Source organism: Gastrolobium bilobum, unplaced genomic scaffold (genome assembly GCF_033153095.1).
Source record: "Gastrolobium bilobum isolate Gb01-03AN ecotype WA unplaced genomic scaffold, APGP_CSIRO_Gbil_v1 utg2933, whole genome shotgun sequence".
Taxonomy (NCBI): domain Eukaryota; kingdom Viridiplantae; phylum Streptophyta; class Magnoliopsida; order Fabales; family Fabaceae; genus Gastrolobium; species Gastrolobium bilobum.
The window spans coordinates 419,178-440,294 of NW_026898380.1; the positions used below are offsets into that span (position 1 = coordinate 419,178).

The 21,117-nt window shown below is 30.9% G+C and overlaps 4 protein-coding genes across 4 annotated transcripts; 3 read left to right on the forward strand and 1 right to left on the reverse strand.

Annotated features, from left to right (window-relative positions):
- Positions 1 to 26: 26 nt before the first annotated feature.
- Positions 27 to 1,244, forward strand: LOC133315519 (F-box protein At5g25290-like). Its single transcript, XM_061517152.1, has one exon. It carries the CDS (start codon positions 27 to 29, stop codon positions 1,242 to 1,244), a length of 1,218 nt encoding a protein of 405 aa, XP_061373136.1.
- A 3,753-nt stretch (positions 1,245 to 4,997) lies between these two features.
- Positions 4,998 to 6,215, forward strand: LOC133315520 (putative F-box protein At4g22180). Its single transcript, XM_061517153.1, has one exon. It carries the CDS (start codon positions 4,998 to 5,000, stop codon positions 6,213 to 6,215), a length of 1,218 nt encoding a protein of 405 aa, XP_061373137.1.
- Positions 6,216 to 9,967: 3,752 nt separating this feature from the next.
- On the forward strand, positions 9,968 to 11,185 carry LOC133315521 (putative F-box protein At4g22180). The gene has a single exon (XM_061517154.1). The coding sequence runs from the start codon at positions 9,968 to 9,970 to the stop codon at positions 11,183 to 11,185; it is 1,218 nt and encodes a 405-aa protein (XP_061373138.1).
- A 7,569-nt stretch (positions 11,186 to 18,754) lies between these two features.
- On the reverse strand, positions 18,755 to 20,668 carry LOC133315490 (probable WRKY transcription factor 40). The gene is made up of 5 exons (XM_061517121.1): positions 20,442 to 20,668; positions 20,265 to 20,324; positions 19,661 to 19,987; positions 19,442 to 19,558; positions 18,755 to 19,351 (listed from the first exon to the last, which is right to left on the reverse strand). The coding sequence occupies exons 1-5, from the start codon at positions 20,514 to 20,516 to the stop codon at positions 19,004 to 19,006; spliced, it is 927 nt and encodes a 308-aa protein (XP_061373105.1). The 5' UTR covers positions 20,517 to 20,668; the 3' UTR covers positions 18,755 to 19,003.
- Between the last annotated feature and the right edge of the window lie 449 nt (positions 20,669 to 21,117).

Below are 21,117 nucleotides of genomic sequence, written 5' to 3' on the forward strand. Positions count from 1 at the left end.
TAATATTATTTGATATGATGACCAGGATGGAAAACAAAAACAAGAAGCAGAGACTCATGAGCCCAGATTGGTCGGAGACGCCAACAGACATCATAGAGATGATTTACAAGTGCTTAGAATTTCCGGATCAAGCTCGATTTGGCAGCGTATGCAAGAGTTGGTATTCTTGTACCTACAACAAACCCCACCTTGCAGTTCCAAACAGTACCCCTTGGTTAATTGATGACCAATATAGAAGTTCACAATACAATCTTTTTATTAGCCCCTCTCATAGTCAAAAGGACTTTAAGATCTACAAACCATTTAGGCCTTTCAGTGATTCCTTCATTTACGAATCTATCAAGGGCTGGTTAGTTATCCAATCTCAAGTAAAAGTATTTATTGTCAACTTGTTCTCAAGTGTTCGAATTGAACTCCCTCCTCGTACCACGATGCCCGATTTCCCCAAGTCAAAGGGAAACAATATTGTTAGTGGCATGGACACTCCTGTGACTTTCACAATTTCAACATGTGTCCATTCAAATCCTATCATGGTTGCAGCTGTTACTTGGGGTGGGGACTTGATATGGTGCAAGATAGGATCAGCCAAAGCATGGAAAGGCTATCGGGGTGATAAAGAATATGGTAATCTCACTTTTTATAATGACAAACTTTATGCTGTTACCGGAGATGGTACAAAAGTTGATATATTTCGAGTTGATGATGAATCATCAGTGCTCTTTTTGTTGCAAAGTATAGATTCTATGCAGCCAACCAATGATCTATTAGTTTATTTGCACGTATATTTGGTGGTGTCTAATGAAGATGTTTTGGTTGTGAAGAGGTATTATGATCATCGTCGTGAATTAAGAGTTTTTGAGGAGCCAACGATTGGCTTTGATATTTTCAAGGTACAAGAAAACTGTATCCCACCAAACCTCGTGAATGTGGACACCTTGGGAGACCAAGCTTTGTTTCTAAGTGCCTTGAATTGTGAATCTCTTCCAGCTAAAGAGTGCTCTCGTGAAGAAGGCTGCATATACTTCATTGACACCTTCACACGCAGTAATGCACCTCTATTTAAAACTTTCTCAGTTAAAGACAGGAGTCTGCGTAATCCTCTTCCTCTTCCCAATATGGAATATCCAATTTGGGTCTTGCCAAGGTTTGCATTTACGTGTAACTGCACATGTCGTCATGGTTCTACACTATGGAAGCCCAAGAAAAAGAAAAAATACGCAAAGCGCAAAACTAATGTTGTGTGAGTTTAGGCCTGGGATTTGGATCTTGTGTACTTTGTGAGAGATAAATAATTATCAATGCAATTTTTTTTTTATTGTTTTGATTACTTTCAAGGTTAGGTTTTATTCAACTCTAAAACTTATCACAAGAGCCTACGAGTCCGTGTCTTAATTTGTGTTGTTCATGAGCATGTCGAATGAAGTGAAAGGATTCAGATTAAGTTTAGTTTACAAGTCTTTTCCATTTTCTACGTCTTTTGGGTTTTCTTCGTGATTGTTTGTTTACCTTCATTCGTGGTTGGCTATCTTGGCCGATTGTTATATAGTTTGGCACGCGAGTTACAGAAAGTTAAAAAAATCCAAACTTTAAATTTTAAAAATAAGTACGAAATTTGTTGGTTGAGATTTTGTTGATTAGTACGAAATTTGTTATTTTTTTTGGAAAACAAAAGAATTTTTTTGAATTCCACTGAATCAGGTTAATAAAAATCCAGATTTCGATGCCATAGATTTAAATTAATTGCCTGTCACCATTCAGAATTCAAAATCAAATTTAAAATTTCAAGTTAAAATTCAAATTCAAACTTGGAAATTAAATGAGCAGTCAGATATACATTAATGAGCTGTCTGCCACCAACATTAACAACAAATCTTTACCATTGATTTAAATCAAAAAATCTTGTCCATAGAATTAATCTTGAAAAATTGATTTTGTTTTATATTTACTTTATTCACTGATTTAACAAAGAAGGAAAGATTTTTAAAATTCTGTAGTGTGAACACAAAGCTGAAAGTGAAGGAGAAAGCGACACATCAGCAAACTTTCCAAAGTTTGAATTCCATTTATTTTCTTTTTTTTAGATTTAAATTTAAATTGTAGGTTTGAATGTTTTTAGTAGTTATAATTGTTATTTTTATGGAAAAAATCAGAAATTTGTTGAATTCCACTTAATCAAGGTTAATAAAAATTCAAATTTTAAACTGCAAAAATAAGGATCAAATGTTCTAATCAAATTTATTATTTTTATACATTCAAACCGTAGATTGGGTTCTTTCGAGTATTTAGAAAATATTTTTAGTTTTCAAAAGTTGTAAATTCTAGAATTACACTGAATCAAGGTTAAAAAAAAAAAATCCAAACTTTAATCTTTAAAAATAAGTACGAAATTTGTAGGTTGGAATTTTGTTGATTAGTACGAAATATTTTTTTTTGAAAAATAAAAGTAAATTTTTGAATACCACTGAAAATGTTTGTTGAAAATGTAGAGAAGGAAAAGGGATTAGGGAATATCAAAAAAGGGTGTTAGTAAAAAATCAAATTTTTAATTTTAAAAAATCAGAACCGAAAGTTTGAATTCCAGTTTTTTTTTTTTAGATTTGAATTTAAATTGTAGGGTTGGATGTTTTTAGTATTTAAAATTGCATTTTTTGTGGGAAAAAACAGAAATTTGTTGAATTCCACTTAATCAAGATTAATAAAAATTCAAATTTTAAACTGCAAAAATAAGGAACAAATATGTTAATCAAATTTATACATTTAAACCGTAGGTTGGGTTATTTCGAGTAATTAGAAAATATTTTTAATTTCTCAAAAATTGTAAATTTTTGAATTACAGTGAATTAAGGTTAAAAAAATCCAAACTTTAAATTTTAAAAATAAGTACGAAATTTGTAGGTTGGGATTTTGTTGATTAGTACGAAATTTGTTATTTTTTTTGGAAAACAAAAGAATTTTTTTGAATTCCACCGAATCAGGTTAATAAAAATCCAGATTTCGATGCCATAGATTTAAATGAGTTGCCTGTCACCATTCAGAATTCAAAAATCAAATTTAAAATTTTAAGTTAAAATTCAAATTCAAATTTGGAAATTAAAAGAGCAGTCAGATATACATTAATGAGTTGTCTGCCACCAACATTTACAACAAATCTTGACCATTGATTTAAATCAAAAAATCTTGTCCATCGAATTAATCTTGAAAAATTGATTTTGTTTTATATTTATTTTATTCACTGATTTACCAAAGAAGGAAAGGCTTTTAAAATTTTATAGTGTGAACACAAAGCTGAAAGTAAAGGAGAAAGCGACACGTCAGCAAACTTGCCAAAGAATGGAATTCCTTTAGAATAATAGATTCTTTAAAAAATGTGAAGTTTTTGAATTAAACTGAACAAATATTTAAAAAACAAAGATAACGACAAAGAGTGATTTAGTAGTTATAAATCAATGAATATCCCGTTTTTTTAATAGTCATTTCATGGAATAAAACAGTCATTTGTTTTAATAACAATGAATATCCCGTTTTTTTTTTCAAAAAATGTAAAGATTTGAATTAAACTGAATAAAGGTTAAAAAAAACGATTAGATTACATGATCAACATCAATTATTTAAAAAACAAAGATGACGACAAAAGAGTGATTTAGTAGTTATAAATGATATTTTCATGGAATAAAACAGAAGTTTTTTCTAATAACAAAACACTCATACCTGATTCCACTGAATCAAGAGGTTAATAAAAGATTCAAATTTAAAAATCTGAAAATAAGGAACAAAGGTAGGGAAATGTATGAGTGTTTTTTTTTTACTAATTAATTTTTTTTTCGAGTAAATAGAATTGTATTCTTTAAAAAATGTAAAGTTTTTGAATTAAACTGATTAAAGATTAAAAAAACAAAATTAGAACCTACTTAAAAAGAACAAACGAATACATTAATAAACACAAACGAATAAGCAATCTTGACCATTGATTTAAAGTAACAAATCCTGTCCATTGAAAATATAATTCTTTTTTGTATTTATTATATTCACTGATTTACCATTAAAGGAAACTTTTTTAAAATTTGTAGTGTGAACACAATGGTGAAATTGAACCACAGTGCGACACGTCAGCAAGGTTTCCACAGAATGAAATTCCTTTATAATATAAGATTTTATTGCATTTCTTTGTTTTTTTTTATAGGGAAGATTATTATTACAATCTATTTATGTTTACAACCATATCTTAACCGTTGATTTCCGTCAATCAACAGTTATTATTTTCGTAAATCAAACTCATTAATTAATATTTAATTTACAATGAATGATAACCGTTTTAAGATATGGATGTTCAATATTATAAACAAAAAAAGGTCGTAAGAACTACAAAAAAAAAAGTTATAAGTATAACATTTTCCTTTTATTGACTCTTGTAATTTTGAATGTTTGTTAAAAATTCATATGATTTTTTAAAATCTTATAAATCTATATTGTCCTTTCAAATCTTATAAAATCTATTAAAACCCTTTAAGATCCAATCTTATGAAATCTTGATTGTAAAAAAAGTTTTTAAAGTCTCTCCAATTCGAAATAGTATTTTAAAATCTATAAAAAAATTTACTTCAAAGAAATCTTTTAAAATCCTAATTTAAAATCTATAAGATTTTAAAAAATCATATGAATTTTTAACGAACGTTCAAAAATACAACCGTCAAAAAAATCTTTTAAAATCCTAAACGGGCCTCGGGCCTCGGGCCTTTGTAAGAATTACATATAGTACACTTATCACAACAACGAGAGGAATATCGACTCCCTTATTTTTTGTGGAATAAGAATTCTCTTCTTTCAATATCAAAATCTCCTCCGGCTCCTCATCTTCTCGTGAAACAGTGAAGGTATGATCTTTTGTTCTGCCTCACAATTCTTCTTTTTATTTGTGTATTATTATAATGGGTCCATTTTTTCTGTCTTAGCACTTAAACTAAATTCATTGTATAATATTATTTGATATGATGACCAGGATGGAAAACAAAAACAAGAAGCAGAGACTCATGAGCCCAGATTGGTCGAAGACGCCAACAGACGTCATAGAGATGATTTACAAGTGCTTAGAATTTCCGGATCAAGCTCGATTTGGAAGCGTATGCAAGAGTTGGTATTCTTGTACCTACAACAAACCCCACCTTGCAGTTCCAAACAGTACCCCTTGGTTAATTGATGACCAATATAGAAGTTCACAATACAATCTTTTTATTAGCCCCTCTCATAGTCAGAAGGACTTTAAGATCTACAAACCATTTAGGCCTTTCAGTGATTCCTTCATTTCCGAATCTATCAAGGGCTGGTTAGTTATCCAATCTCGAGTAAAAGTATTTATTGTCAACTTGTTCTCAAGTGTTCGAATTGAACTCCCTCCTCGTACCACGATGCCCGATTTCCCCAAGTCAAAGGGAAACAATAATGTTAGTGGCATGGACACTCCTGTGACTTTCACAATTTCAACATGTGTCCATTCAAATCCTATCATGGTTGCAGCTGTTACTTGGGGTGGGGACTTGATATGGTGCAAGATAAGATCAGCCAAAGCTTGGAAAGGCTATCGGGGTGATAAAGAATATGGTAATCTCACTTTTTATAATGACAAACTTTATGCTGTTACCGGAGATGGTACAAAAGTTGATATATTTCGAGTTGATGATGAATCATCAGTGCTCTTTTTGTTGCAAAGTATAGATTCTATGCAGCCAACCAATGATCTATTAGTTTATTTGCAAGTATATTTGGTGGTGTCTAATGAAGATGTTTTGGTTGTGAAGAGGTATTATGATCATCGTCGTGAATTAAGAGTTTGTGAGGAGCCAACGATTGGCTTTGATATTTTCAAGGTACAAGAAAACTGTATCCCACCAAACCTCGTGAATGTGGACACCTTGGGAGACCAAGCTTTGTTTCTGAGTGCCTTGAATTGTGAATCTCTTCCAGCTAAAGAGTGCTCTCGTGAAGAAGGCTGCATATACTTCATTGACACCTTCACACGCAGTAATGCACCTCTATTTAAAACTTTCTCAGTTAAAGACAGGAGTCTGCGTAATCCTCTTCCTCTTCCCAATATGGAATATCCAATTTGGGTCTTGCCAAGGTTTGCATTTACGTGTAACTGCACATGTCGTCATGGTTCTACACTATGGAAGCCCAAGAAAAAGAAAAAATACGCAAAGCGCAAAACTAATGTTGTGTGAGTTTAGGCCTGGGATTTGGATCTTGTGTACTTTGTGAGAGATAAATAATTATCAATGCAATTTTTTTTTTATTGTTTTGATTACTTTCAAGGTTAGGTTTTATTCAACTCTAAAACTTATCACAAGAGCCTACGAGTCCGTGTCTTAATTTGTGTTGTTCATGAGCATGTCGAATGAAGTGAAAGGATTCAGATTAAGTTTAGTTTACAAGTCTTTTCCATTTTCTACGTCTTTTGGGTTTTCTTCGTGATTGTTTGTTTACCTTCATTCGTGGTTGGCTATCTTGGCCGATTGTTATATAGTTTGGCACGCGAGTTACAGAAAGTTAAAAAAATCCAAACTTTAAATTTTAAAAATAAGTACGAAATTTGTTGGTTGAGATTTTGTTGATTAGTACGAAATTTGTTATTTTTTTTGGAAAACAAAAAAAAAATTTGAATTCCACTGAATCAGGTTAATAAAAATCCAGATTTCGATGCCATAGATTTAAATTAATTGCCTGTCACCATTCAGAATTCAAAATCAAATTTAAAATTTCAAGTTAAAATTCAAATTCAAACTTGGAAATTAAATGAGCAGTCAGATATACATTAATGAGCTGTCTGCCACCAACATTAACAACAAATCTTTACCATTGATTTAAATCAAAAAATCTTGTCCATAGAATTAATCTTGAAAAATTGATTTTGTTTTATATTTACTTTATTCACTGATTTAACAAAGAAGGAAAGATTTTTAAAATTCTGTAGTGTGAACACAAAGCTGAAAGTGAAGGAGAAAGCGACACATCAGCAAACTTTCCAAAGTTTGAATTCCATTTATTTTCTTTTTTTTAGATTTAAATTTAAATTGTAGGTTTGAATGTTTTTAGTAGTTATAATTGTTATTTTTATGGAAAAAATCAGAAATTTGTTGAATTCCACTTAATCAAGGTTAATAAAAATTCAAATTTTAAACTGCAAAAATAAGGATCAAATGTTCTAATCAAATTTATTATTTTTATACATTCAAACCGTAGATTGGGTTCTTTCGAGTATTTAGAAAATATTTATATTTTTTAAAAGTTGTAAATTTTTGAATTACACTGAATCAAGGTTAAAAAAAATCCAGACTTTAAATTTTAAAAATAAGTACGAAATTTGTAGGTTGAGATTTTGTTGATTAGTACGAAATATTTTTTTTTGAAAAACAAAAGTAAATTTTTGAATACCACTGAAAATATTTGTTGAAAATGTAGAGAAGGAAAAGGGATTAGGGAATATCAAAAAAGGGTGTTAGTAAAAAATCAAATTTTTAATTTTAAAAAATCAGAACCGAAAGTTTGAATTCCAGTTTTTTTTTTTAGATTTGAATTTAAATTGTAGGGTTGGATGTTTTTAGTATTTAAAATTGCATTTTTTGTGGGAAAAAACAGAAATTTGTTGAATTCCACTTAATCAAGATTAATAAAAATTCAAATTTTAAACTGCAAAAATAAGGAACAAATATGTTAATCAAATTTATACATTTAAACCGTAGGTTGGGTTATTTCGAGTAATTAGAAAATATTTTTAATTTCTCAAAAATTGTAAATTTTTGAATTATAGTGAATTAAGGTTAAAAAATCCAAACTTTAAATTTTAAAAATAAGTACGAAATTTGTAGGTTGGGATTTTGTTGATTAGTCCGAAATTTGTTATTTTTTTTGGAAAACAAAAGAATTTTTTTGAATTCCACCGAATCAGGTTAATAAAAATCCAGATTTCGATGCCATAGATTTAAATGAGTGTCCTGTCACCATTCAGAATTCAAAAATCAAATTTAAAATTTTAAGTTAAAATTCAAATTCATATTTGGAAATTAAAAGAGCAGTAAGATATACATTAATGAGATGTCTGCCACCAACATTTACAACAAATCTTGACCATTGATTTAAATCAAAAAATCTTGTCCATCGAATTAATCTTGAAAAATTGATTTTGTTTTATATTTATTTTATTCACTGATTTACCAAAGAAGGAAAGGCTTTTAAAATTTTATAGTGTGAACACAAAGCTGAAAGTAAAGGAGAAAGCGACACGTCAGCAAACTTGCCAAAGAATGGAATTCCTTTAGAATAATAGATTCTTTAAAAAATGTGAAGTTTTTGAATTAAACTGAACAAATATTTAAAAAACAAAGATAACGACAAAGAGTGATTTAGTAGTTATAAATCAATGAATATCCCGTTTTTTTAATAGTCATTTCATGGAATAAAACAGTCATTTGTTTTAATAACAATGAATATCCCGTTTTTTTTTTCAAAAAATGTAAAGATTTGAATTAAACTGAATAAAGGTTAAAAAAAACGATTAGATTACATGATCAACATCAATTATTTAAAAAACAAAGATGACGACAAAAGAGTGATTTAGTAGTTATAAATGATATTTTCATGGAATAAAACAGAAGTTTTTTCTAATAACAAAACACTCATACCTGATTCCACTGAATCAAGAGGTTAATAAAAGATTCAAATTTAAAAATCTGAAAATAAGGAACAAAGGTAGGGAAATGTATGAGTGTTTTTTTTTTACTAATTAATTTTTTTTTCGAGTAAATAGAATTGTATTCTTTAAAAAATGTAAAGTTTTTGAATTAAACTCATTAAAGATTAAAAAAACAAAACGATTAGAACCTACTTAAAAAGAACAAACGAATACATTAATAAACACAAACGAATAAGCAATCTTGACCATTGATATAAAGTAACAAATCCTGTCCATTGAAAATATAATACTTTTTTGTATTTATTATATTCACTGATTTACCATTAAAGGAAACTTTTTTAAAATTTGTAGTGTGAACACAATGGTGAAATTGAACCACAGTGCGACACGTCAGCAAGGTTTCCACAGAATGAAATTCCTTTATAATATAAGATTTTATTGCATTTCTTTGTTTTTTTTTATAGGGAAGATTATTATTACAATCTATTTATGTTTACAACCATATCTTAACCGTTGATTTCCGTCAATCAACAGTTATTATTTTCGTAAATCAAACTCATTAATTAATATTTAATTTACAATGAATGATAACCGTTTTAAGATATGGATGTTCAATATTATAAACAAAAAAAGGTCGTAAGAACTACAAAAAAAAAAAGTTATAAGTATAACATTTTCCTTTTTTATTGACTCTTGTAATTTTGAATGTTTGTTAAAAATTCATATGATTTTTTAAAATCTTATAAATCTATATTGTCCTTTCAAATCTTATAAAATCTATTAAAACCCTTTAAGATCCAATCTTATGAAATCTTGATTGTAAAAAAAGTTTTTAAAGTCTCTCCAATTCGAAATAGTATTTTAAAATCTATAAAAAAATTTACTTCAAAGAAATCTTTTAAAATCCTAATTTAAAATCTATAAGATTTTAAAAAATCATATGAATTTTTAACGAACGTTCAAAAATACAACCGTCAAAAAAATCTTTTAAAATCCTAAACGGGCCTCGGGCCTCGGGCCTTTGTAAGAATTACATATAGTACACTTATCACAACAACGAGAGGAATATCGACTCCCTTATTTTTTGTGGAATAAGAATTCTCTTCTTTCAATATCAAAATCTCCTCCGGCTCCTCATCTTCTCGTGAAACAGTGAAGGTATGATCTTTTGTTCTGCCTCACAATTCTTCTTTTTATTTGTGTATTATTATAATGGGTCCATTTTTTCTGTCTTAGCACTTAAACTAAATTCATTGTATAATATTATTTGATATGATGACCAGGATGGAAAACAAAAACAAGAAGCAGAGACTCATGAGCCCAGATTGGTCGAAGACGCCAACAGACGTCATAGAGATGATTTACAAGTGCTTAGAATTTCCGGATCAAGCTCGATTTGGAAGCGTATGCAAGAGTTGGTATTCTTGTACCTACAACAAACCCCACCTTGCAGTTCCAAACAGTACCCCTTGGTTAATTGATGACCAATATAGAAGTTCACAATACAATCTTTTTATTAGCCCCTCTCATAGTCAGAAGGACTTTAAGATCTACAAACCATTTAGGCCTTTCAGTGATTCCTTCATTTCCGAATCTATCAAGGGCTGGTTAGTTATCCAATCTCGAGTAAAAGTATTTATTGTCAACTTGTTCTCAAGTGTTCGAATTGAACTCCCTCCTCGTACCACGATGCCCGATTTCCCCAAGTCAAAGGGAAACAATAATGTTAGTGGCATGGACACTCCTGTGACTTTCACAATTTCAACATGTGTCCATTCAAATCCTATCATGGTTGCAGCTGTTACTTGGGGTGGGGACTTGATATGGTGCAAGATAAGATCAGCCAAAGCTTGGAAAGGCTATCGGGGTGATAAAGAATATGGTAATCTCACTTTTTATAATGACAAACTTTATGCTGTTACCGGAGATGGTACAAAAGTTGATATATTTCGAGTTGATGATGAATCATCAGTGCTCTTTTTGTTGCAAAGTATAGATTCTATGCAGCCAACCAATGATCTATTAGTTTATTTGCAAGTATATTTGGTGGTGTCTAATGAAGATGTTTTGGTTGTGAAGAGGTATTATGATCATCGTCGTGAATTAAGAGTTTGTGAGGAGCCAACGATTGGCTTTGATATTTTCAAGGTACAAGAAAACTGTATCCCACCAAACCTCGTGAATGTGGACACCTTGGGAGACCAAGCTTTGTTTCTGAGTGCCTTGAATTGTGAATCTCTTCCAGCTAAAGAGTGCTCTCGTGAAGAAGGCTGCATATACTTCATTGACACCTTCACACGCAGTAATGCACCTCTATTTAAAACTTTCTCAGTTAAAGACAGGAGTCTGCGTAATCCTCTTCCTCTTCCCAATATGGAATATCCAATTTGGGTCTTGCCAAGGTTTGCATTTACGTGTAACTGCACATGTCGTCATGGTTCTACACTATGGAAGCCCAAGAAAAAGAAAAAATACGCAAAGCGCAAAACTAATGTTGTGTGAGTTTAGGCCTGGGATTTGGATCTTGTGTACTTTGTGAGAGATAAATAATTATCAATGCAATTTTTTTTTTATTGTTTTGATTACTTTCAAGGTTAGGTTTTATTCAACTCTAAAACTTATCACAAGAGCCTACGAGTCCGTGTCTTAATTTGTGTTGTTCATGAGCATGTCGAATGAAGTGAAAGGATTCAGATTAAGTTTAGTTTACAAGTCTTTTCCATTTTCTACGTCTTTTGGGTTTTCTTCGTGATTGTTTGTTTACCTTCATTCGTGGTTGGCTATCTTGGCCGATTGTTATATAGTTTGGCACGCGAGTTACAGAAAGTTAAAAAAATCCAAACTTTAAATTTTAAAAGTACGAAATTTGTTGGTTGAGATTTTGTTAATTAGTACGAAATTTGTTATTTTTTTTGGAAAACAAAAAAAAAATTTGAATTCCACTGAATCAGGTTAATAAAAATCCAGATTTCGATGCCATAGATTTAAATTAATTGCCTGTCACCATTCAGAATTCAAAATCAAATTTAAAATTTCAAGTTAAAATTCAAATTCAAACTTGGAAATTAAATGAGCAGTCAGATATACATTAATGAGCTGTCTGCCACCAACATTAACAACAAATCTTTACCATTGATTTAAATCAAAAAATCTTGTCCATAGAATTAATCTTGAAAAATTGATTTTGTTTTATATTTACTTTATTCACTGATTTAACAAAGAAGGAAAGATTTTTAAAATTCTGTAGTGTGAACACAAAGCTGAAAGTGAAGGAGAAAGCGACACATCAGCAAACTTTCCAAAGTTTGAATTCCATTTATTTTCTTTTTTTTAGATTTAAATTTAAATTGTAGGTTTGAATGTTTTTAGTAGTTATAATTGTTATTTTTATGGAAAAAATCAGAAATTTGTTGAATTCCACTTAATCAAGGTTAATAAAAATTCAAATTTTAAACTGCAAAAATAAGGATCAAATGTTCTAATCAAATTTATTATTTTTATACATTCAAACCGTAGATTGGGTTCTTTCGAGTATTTAGAAAATATTTATATTTTTTAAAAGTTGTAAATTTTTGAATTACACTGAATCAAGGTTAAAAAAAATCCAGACTTTAAATTTTAAAAATAAGTACGAAATTTGTAGGTTGAGATTTTGTTGATTAGTACGAAATATTTTTTTTTGAAAAACAAAAGTAAATTTTTGAATACCACCGAAAATATTTGTTGAAAATGTAGAGAAGGAAAAGGGATTAGGGAATATCAAAAAAGGGTGTTAGTAAAAAATCAAATTTTTAATTTTAAAAAATCAGAACCGAAAGTTTGAATTCCAGTTTTTTTTTTTTAGATTTGAATTTAAATTGTAGGGTTGGATGTTTTTAGTATTTAAAATTGCATTTTTTGTGGGAAAAAACAGAAATTTGTTGAATTCCACTTAATCAAGATTAATAAAAATTCAAATTTTAAACTGCAAAAATAAGGAACAAATATGTTAATCAAATTTATACATTTAAACCGTAGGTTGGGTTATTTCGAGTAATTAGAAAATATTTTTAATTTCTCAAAAATTGTAAATTTTTGAATTACAGTGAATTAAGGTTAAAAAAATCCAAACTTTAAATTTTAAAAATAAGTACGAAATTTGTAGGTTGGGATTTTGTTGATTAGTACGAAATTTGTTATTTTTTTTGGAAAACAAAAGAATTTTTTTGAATTCCACCGAATCAGGTTAATAAAAATCCAGATTTCGATGCCATAGATTTAAATGAGTTGCCTGTCACCATTCAGAATTCAAAAATCAAATTTAAAATTTTAAGTTAAAATTCAAATTCAAATTTGGAAATTAAAAGAGCAGTCAGATATACATTAATGAGTTGTCTGCCACCAACATTTACAACAAATCTTGACCATTGATTTAAATCAAAAAATCTTGTCCATCGAATTAATCTTGAAAAATTGATTTTGTTTTATATTTATTTTATTCACTGATTTACCAAAGAAGGAAAGGCTTTTAAAATTTTATAGTGTGAACACAAAGCTGAAAGTAAAGGAGAAAGCGACACGTCAGCAAACTTGCCAAAGAATGGAATTCCTTTAGAATAATAGATTCTTTAAAAAATGTGAAGTTTTTGAATTAAACTGAACAAATATTTAAAAAACAAAGATAACGACAAAGAGTGATTTAGTAGTTATAAATCAATGAATATCCCGTTTTTTTAATAGTCATTTCATGGAATAAAACAGTCATTTGTTTTAATAACAATGAATATCCCGTTTTTTTTTTTCAAAAAATGTAAAGATTTGAATTAAACTGAATAAAGGTTAAAAAAAACGATTAGATTACATGATCAACATCAATTATTTAAAAAACAAAGATGACGACAAAAGAGTGATTTAGTAGTTATAAATGATATTTTCATGGAATAAAACAGAAGTTTTTTCTAATAACAAAACACTCATACCTGATTCCACTGAATCAAGAGGTTAATAAAAGATTCAAATTTAAAAATCTGAAAATAAGGAACAAAGGTAGGGAAATGTATGAGTGTTTTTTTTTTACTAATTAATTTTTTTTCGAGTAAATAGAATTGTATTCTTTAAAAAATATAAAGTTTTTGAATTAAACTGATTAAAGATTAAAAAAACAAAACGATTAGAACCTACTTAAAAAGAACAAACGAATACATTAATAAACACAAACGAATAAGCAATCTTGACCATTGATTTAAAGTAACAAATCCTGTCCATTGAAAATATAATTCTTTTTTGTATTTATTATATTCACTGATTTACCATTAAAGGAAACTTTTTTAAAATTTGTTGTGTGAACACAATGGTGAAATTGAACCACAGTGCGACACGTCAGCAAGGTTTCCACAGAATGAAATTCCTTTATAATATAAGATTTTATTGCATTTCTTTGTTATTTTTTTATAGGGAAGATTATTATTACAATCTATTTATGTTTACAACCATATCTTAACCGTTGATTTCCGTCAATCAACAGTTATTATTTTCGTAAATCAAACTCATTAATTAATATTTAATTTACAATGAATGATAACCGTTTTAAGATATGGATGTTAAATATTATAAACAAAAAAAGGTCGTAATGATGTATCTATGATACCTAGACATGAAGGTCGTAATGATGTATTTAAGATATGGATGTTAAATATTATAAACAAGAGACACGCGACGATACGACACGTTAATTTTAAAAAATGCTAGATTTCGACACTTTAGGACATGTTTTGATATTCCATAATATTTTTAATTTATGTAATATATATTATATTTAATGTTCAATAATTTAACAAAAAAATAAAGTAAAACTTATAATATCCATCAATTTTGTAAATAAACATAAGATATCTCATATATTTATATTAAACTCAATAAAATAGTAATTGTTATCTAATGAATCTTATAATTGGAACTAAAAATGCAACGCAATGCAACCTTCGAACTCTTTTTTGAGTCTCTGCAACGCGTGTTGCAGTGTCGGAGTGTCGAACACGACAAGTTAGGTATTTTGAAGTGTCGGTGCATCATAGGTAGTCTCTTTCATGCTATACACCTTCGACAGGTGGACTACAGTTTTGATATGATCGATTAGGTTGATGATTTTTTAATTAATGTCTTACCATATGTTGAGAAATCTCTAGAGAGAGTTTGAGTGAAACATCTCTAAGGGAGTTTGATTATCACCATTGTTGGAGATGTTATGTTAACCACCACATTGGTGAATCTTGATTCTTTATGACCATTATTTTTCATATTGAATTTTTGATCTGGACTAGGTCTCGTGTGTTTTTACTTCTTCATTGGAGAATGTTTTTCCACATTAAAACTGATTGTGTTCTCCTTCTCTCTCCTGCTTGTGTTTTTTGTTTTTCCGCTTCGCTGTCCGACCTGGTAAAGTTCAGGCCGAGGTAAGATTGCCGAGATCCGAGATCCAGGATCTTGTTGATTGACTTTCACAAAAAGACTGCTTAGCCGAGCTTGAGGGAAGAGTTCCCAACATCATTCTCCTGTGTCAGAACCATGTTATGTACTTATGTTGCTTTTCATGACGAAGAGTGGGAAGTTCCTGCTCATGTTGACAAGTTATCTGGGTTTGTTCTGGTGTTTGTACAATCTGGTTTCGGCTTCCATGCTGAAACTGTCTCATGGTGGCTTTTGGTTTTGGTGCAGGTAACTGTTTGAATTGCTTAGCTTCTCTGGAGATTTGGCTGAACTTACATGGCCCAACATTCTTAGCAAAATGCAGTTATTTCGGTACTGATTTAATCATCTGTGAAATGTATATCCTGGACTTAATTACTTGATTTGCATATTGGTGATATTACTCAAAACACATCAGAAAAGATTACTCATCAAAAAACTGGGTCACCATATTTCCAGTGCTTCCATTTTGTTTTTGATTGATTAGGCAAAAAAAGTTGTGCAAAATGCACTACTATAAGTTTGGGATATAGTTCTGGAGGAGATATGTTATATTTACAAACTCAAAGTTTACGAACTCTTACAAATTATATTTTGTACTATGGGTAGTACATGCTTAAATAATATGTATTACTAATAATAAATAGTGTAATTTGTAAGAATTTGTAAACTTTGAGTTTGTAAATATCACTATTCTCGTTCTGGATTAATTACTGTGACATATAGGGAAGTCTTCCTGAATTTTGATCCAAGTGCTGTTTGTCCAATGAATGAGAAAAAGATAGTTGGACCAGGGATGCCCCGCCAGAGCCATAATTGAAAATGCACGTCAGATGTGTAAGGTAAATACTCCCATTCCTTCATTTTCTAATCTTATGTATAGCATCTGTAAAAATTGCAATGAAATGAATCAGCCTTAAAGGCTTAAGTTTTTTCAAACTTTTCTGCTACCTACCGAGGAGAATATTATTATGACAAATTAAATAAACCTGCTTCCTGACCCACTGATGAATATAAAAAGAACACTGGGTTGAGAAAAATAAAACTCAGTCCAACTTGTTTGAGGATGATAAGTATGGATTTCTTAGTTTATAACTACAAAACAACGAGGCTGAGTAAATCTATGGCTTTGACTGCATGTTTTTAACCATTGTTGTGTAGGAGATTGAAGAGTTTGAGTCCTTTGACACATTTATTTGGAACTGTGAACTATAAGCGTACAGTCATCCAGTTTTGACCCCAAATAGCAGGTACCTATTTGTTAGAGAAGTATAATATAAAATTATTAAAATGGTATTCACTTAGTAATGTGTACTTTTATACGAGATGGTTCTTTAACATAGCATCAGAGTCAATCATCAAGTGATCATAAATTTGATACTCGTTACTCATTCTTCTAATGAATATTTAACTATGAATTTCTTAGCACAGGTGGGTGGCCATGTATATTATCCACCCTTCAAGTCCAATGTAATCTTATGTGAGGAGTTTAATATAAAACTATTAAAATGACATTCACTTGACATATTGAGCTTTTAGTTGAGATGGTGATTCAGTTAGAGAAGTCTAATACTGCCCAATATCCTAAAGCGGAGGTCATAAGCAAAGACCTAGTAAGGAGAAGATTCAGAAGTGTGGGACCAGAAATCATATATACATTCATGCAAGTGGCTGGGCTAACAAATGATCACCTTAATTATCAGTTGCTTCAGATTCAAGGAGTGTATTGCCAGCGCAGAAGCAGATAGCTACATCAGCTCTAAAGTCAAAAAGAAAGCAAGTAAGGAGCCAACAAAGGTGGGTCTGTTGCTACTTGCTAGCTGTGGGTGATTGAGCTTCTCCTCAAAGTAGTACCAGGGCTTTGGTCAAATGTCATATTAACAATAAGGCAGTTGGCACAACTTGGTGGAAAGATAGGTGTGTTGTGGAGTGTACAAGTCCATACATATATGAAATAGCCAGAAGCCTGATGTATTTGGAAAAGAAAAGTGACCTATGGCAATTGTTTCAAGTTCTCATGCATTAGGCATATTCAAGGAAATGTTTGTTGCATAGTATTGGATAAGGCTTGATAATATAATATCTGATAGTATAAAATCTAATTGTATAAGATCTGATTAAATTTTAATACTATCCAACGTTTGGTACAGTATTGTATAAGATAATATTCCCCAATATTTTAAAAATTAATATATTAAAAAAAATTATTTTAATATATTAATATTGAAATGATATATTAGTTCTTGAGAATTGTACTTGTAAGCAATATTAATACATCAATCTCTTATCAGGCCTAATCTCACCCCCTTAGGCCTGATTAAGTTATACATCATTTTGATGTATTAAGAGGTTCTGTTGTATAAGCTTATACTATACGATGGTCACACCAAACAACTGAAAATCTTATAACGTATAGTATAAGCTTATACTATCAAGTCTTATACATCCATGGTCAATTGGCTGTTGCCCTTACCTACCTAGAGTTATCTTATTACCTCTGCCACTTTGTTTTCCATGTTTTTATGTTAATTAAGTATCCTGAGTCGAGTCTTACGGTCAACTAAGTACAGCATGAGCCGCATTACATACCTTATCAGCTGTCATCAAGATAACAATGCTGGATTTGTTTGCAGTATTGGTTGAATGCCTCAGTGCTTAATACTTTCACCTACTACCTACTTTAAGGAAATCAGGGTTAAAATATTGCAGTTAGGAGTTCTAGGCATTCTGACCAGTTTGGTTTAACAAAGTGGGGTTTGGGTCACAACAAACCTGAAAATGTTGGATGAAAAGCAAATTAGGCTAGGAGTAACCTCCAATAGAATCTAAGGGGATGTAAAAGTACTAAACTAATGGGACTATTCTTTTCGATATTTTGTTGAGCCCTGGATGAAGGAGAGCTGAGTTGAGTGAAGCTTAAATGACTAAACTTTCATCTTTAATACGAAGGCTCAAGATCATCTCTACTATCCATCATTCAAGAGCACAATTCACTAATTCAGTGATCAGACTAAGTTTTTTTATTTGGGGTTTTGTTAAACTTCGCCCAAGACACATAGGTGTTGTAAGGAAATTACTATGTTAGTTTGTTATCCCTGAAGATTGATCTAGTTTTCAATAAACCTCCTTGCACATTTCTAAAATCAGATTCAAGTTGATCAAAATACTTGTTCAACTTGTTTTACAAATACTATGTTTGGTTAAGATCAATTGGTACAATTATAAAACCACATCAATCTTATGACTTTCATATTAACCTATATTAGGATCGACTACTACCCAAAATATCTTAGAAGTGAAAGCTCTCGTCATCATATAGATAATAGCTAGTTTGATTTATATTCCAAGCCTTACAATACTTAAGATTAACGTAGAATATAGTTTATAAATTGAAAAATCTCAGGCTAGAAGTCTACATAATATATTACACAGATTATGAACTATCCGATTGTTGCATCACTATTAATCAACTATGATATGAAAAAGGACAATAAATAGAATATGGCAACATTATAAAGAAGCAGGGTTCCAGAGAGAGAGAGAGAGGTAGAAAAGGGAAAGGAGAAGTTGTATTGTCAATAGAGTTGCACTTCTTGAAATGAAGTTTTCTTTGCTTTAATTTACTTCACAAATTTTTGCAAGAACTTAATTTGGAAATCTGATTTGAGCTATCCTAATTCTTTACCTTGTTGCAGAAGAGTAAGGAATAGTGAGCTGAGCTTGATTAGCTATGCATAGTAATCAGCTCTAACATGCTATCCTAAGCGGAACTCAATTCCCACTTTTAAGGATCAAATTGAGGAATATGTCCCAAGTTTCTACTTTGTATTTACACTAAAAATGATCCATTTATAGAATACTACACTAATGTTGTACTTAATTATTGTGCAACATTCTTCCTGAGATAGCGGCAACAAGTGCTGCTCTGAAATTGGGATCCTTGGTTAAGGAAGTAGCCATCTGTTCCACCAAAATCTGCGGGACTTCCGGTGACTCAATTTTGGGATCTTTTTTCTTGACAACATCGTTGCTGGACTTAGATTTTGTCCAGTCAAGGGTAACTGTTGGTGCGGAAGTGTTAAGAGACGCTGAACAAGGTACTGAACCTATGGTCATACCATGGTTGGAGCCTGATGTTGCTTCCATTTGAGAAGGGTGGGGATGATTATGCTCTCCTTCATAAGTTGCAACCAAAACAGATTGATCATCAACACTTCTTTGCACCTGAATATTCAATAACCAAATTAGCTTGTGATCCAGTTCCTTAGTGGAGTTTGAATGACAAATTCCTAATTAACTCTTAGAAATAATTACCTTCTTTTTTACTGGGCAGCTTGGAGCAAAAGAGCATTTGAAGTATGCTCTTGGAGAAGGGTTATCCCTGGTCACTTTTTGCCCATATTTCCTCCACTGATATCCATCTTTCACAATCTGTAAAACACATAAAAACAAAGAAAGCCTGTCAAACAATTACATCTAAATGGTTTATGACTTGTGAGTCTGTCTATGCTCTATTGCTTTAAAGAATCTTACAAGGCTGGTATCAGATGCTTCGGTCCTGAAATGAACTCTGGAAATTTTTGCTTTGATTGTGTCTTCCCTCGGTTTCTTGCATGACTCTTCATCAGTTGAGCTGCTCTCAGAGTTTCCATTAACTCCCATTTGATTACTATTGTTGTTGCTGCCTTCGGACTTCCTTTTCTTCGATGAACTAAGCTCCTTCTCAGGATTCTTCCTCATATATTCCATCAAGTTGCTTCGCAAAGTGTTATAATTCTCACACATCTCTGTGAGCATTTCGGTCAACTTCTTGTTTTCTGCACTCACCCGCTTTAGCTCCTCCACCAAGGCACCAGAGGACTGAAAATGGAAGCAGAAATATGATCATTTATACAGCTTTTATAAGAAATAAAGGTGGGGGACTTATATCTAGTATCCCTAATGAACTGATTAACAAGAAAATCATTCAACCATAACCATGAAATCACTCTCCATTAAACCCCAATTAGCAAATAGGGACAAAGAAACAATTTTACCACTTTTAAGCCTTATTAAACCATATTTCTTTCAAATCAATTTAGATTGTTGACAAAGGAACATAATTAAAGGGGAGAAATAAGGAATTAGCACAACTAACCTCTTCTTTTACAGAAGACTTCCTCATCCCCAATGAGAAAAAATTGTTTTCCACCTTTTTCTGAAATGAACACACAAGAAAGAATTATTCTCCATATCAAACATTATTCTGATGTAAGCATTTCACAGAAGATCTTCCACGCAAGATGACTTATTTCGTTCAATCGTTTATACTTACTGGAAATTCTTCATGAACTCTGTAGGGATTAATGTTGAGATCCAAGGAAGTGTTAATCCATGATGAACAATCCATTGCTGCGAAATGAATATTCAAACAAGTAGCAGTTTCACAGTGATAAGCTCTTATCACCAAAAGCTCTTTTTGAAAGCAAAACCAAGCTTCTAGATTTGTATGAAGCAAAACCCAGATGAAGAACCTATAGAGCAAGCTGAAAAGCCTCAAACTTTGTGAAGTTGGAAATGATCAAAGTGAGAGAAGCATATATAGAGGCACATGAAGAGAAGCACAAGTTGAATAAGGAAACTTGGAGGAAATTGAGTGAGGAAAAAGACACATGGGAATATATTCTACTACATGTTCAAGAGCTGGCTTCTTATTTATTTATTATTTCAATTTCAGCTCACATCCTTATTTAGTAGTAGTATTTGACTAGACTACACTAGACAAGATAAGAAGCACGTGTCTATCTATTTATTAATTTTTAAAGGAGTTTTTTTTTTTTTTTTTCACCCACCAAAGTAGAGGCAATATCCTGGGTATTTTGAGTTTCATCTCTAGAACAATTTTTTTGTTTCGTCTTAATCAGAATATTCTGGTAAGGAAAAAATGAGTATTATTTTTAAGGATAGAAAATTGTGTCATTTTAAGTGAAGAAAAGAGATAGATTATAGAA

Excerpts from the sequence above, each read along its gene's own strand:
- LOC133315520 (XM_061517153.1), top strand. The coding sequence starts at position 4,998 with ATGGAAAACAAAAACAAGAAGCAGAGACTCATGAGCCCAGATTGGTCG.
- LOC133315490 (XM_061517121.1), bottom strand. The coding sequence starts at position 20,516 with ATGGATTGTTCATCATGGATTAACACTTCCTTGGATCTCAACATTAAT. Across the intron at positions 19,988-20,264 it reads AGTCTTCTGTAAAAGAAGAG|TCCTCTGGTGCCTTGGTGGA; the intron begins GTTAGTTGTGCT and ends TTCCATTTTCAG. Across the intron at positions 19,352-19,441 it reads GCTGCCCAGTAAAAAAGAAG|GTGCAAAGAAGTGTTGATGA; the intron begins GTAATTATTTCT and ends TTGAATATTCAG.
- LOC133315521 (XM_061517154.1), top strand. The coding sequence starts at position 9,968 with ATGGAAAACAAAAACAAGAAGCAGAGACTCATGAGCCCAGATTGGTCG.
- LOC133315519 (XM_061517152.1), top strand. The coding sequence starts at position 27 with ATGGAAAACAAAAACAAGAAGCAGAGACTCATGAGCCCAGATTGGTCG.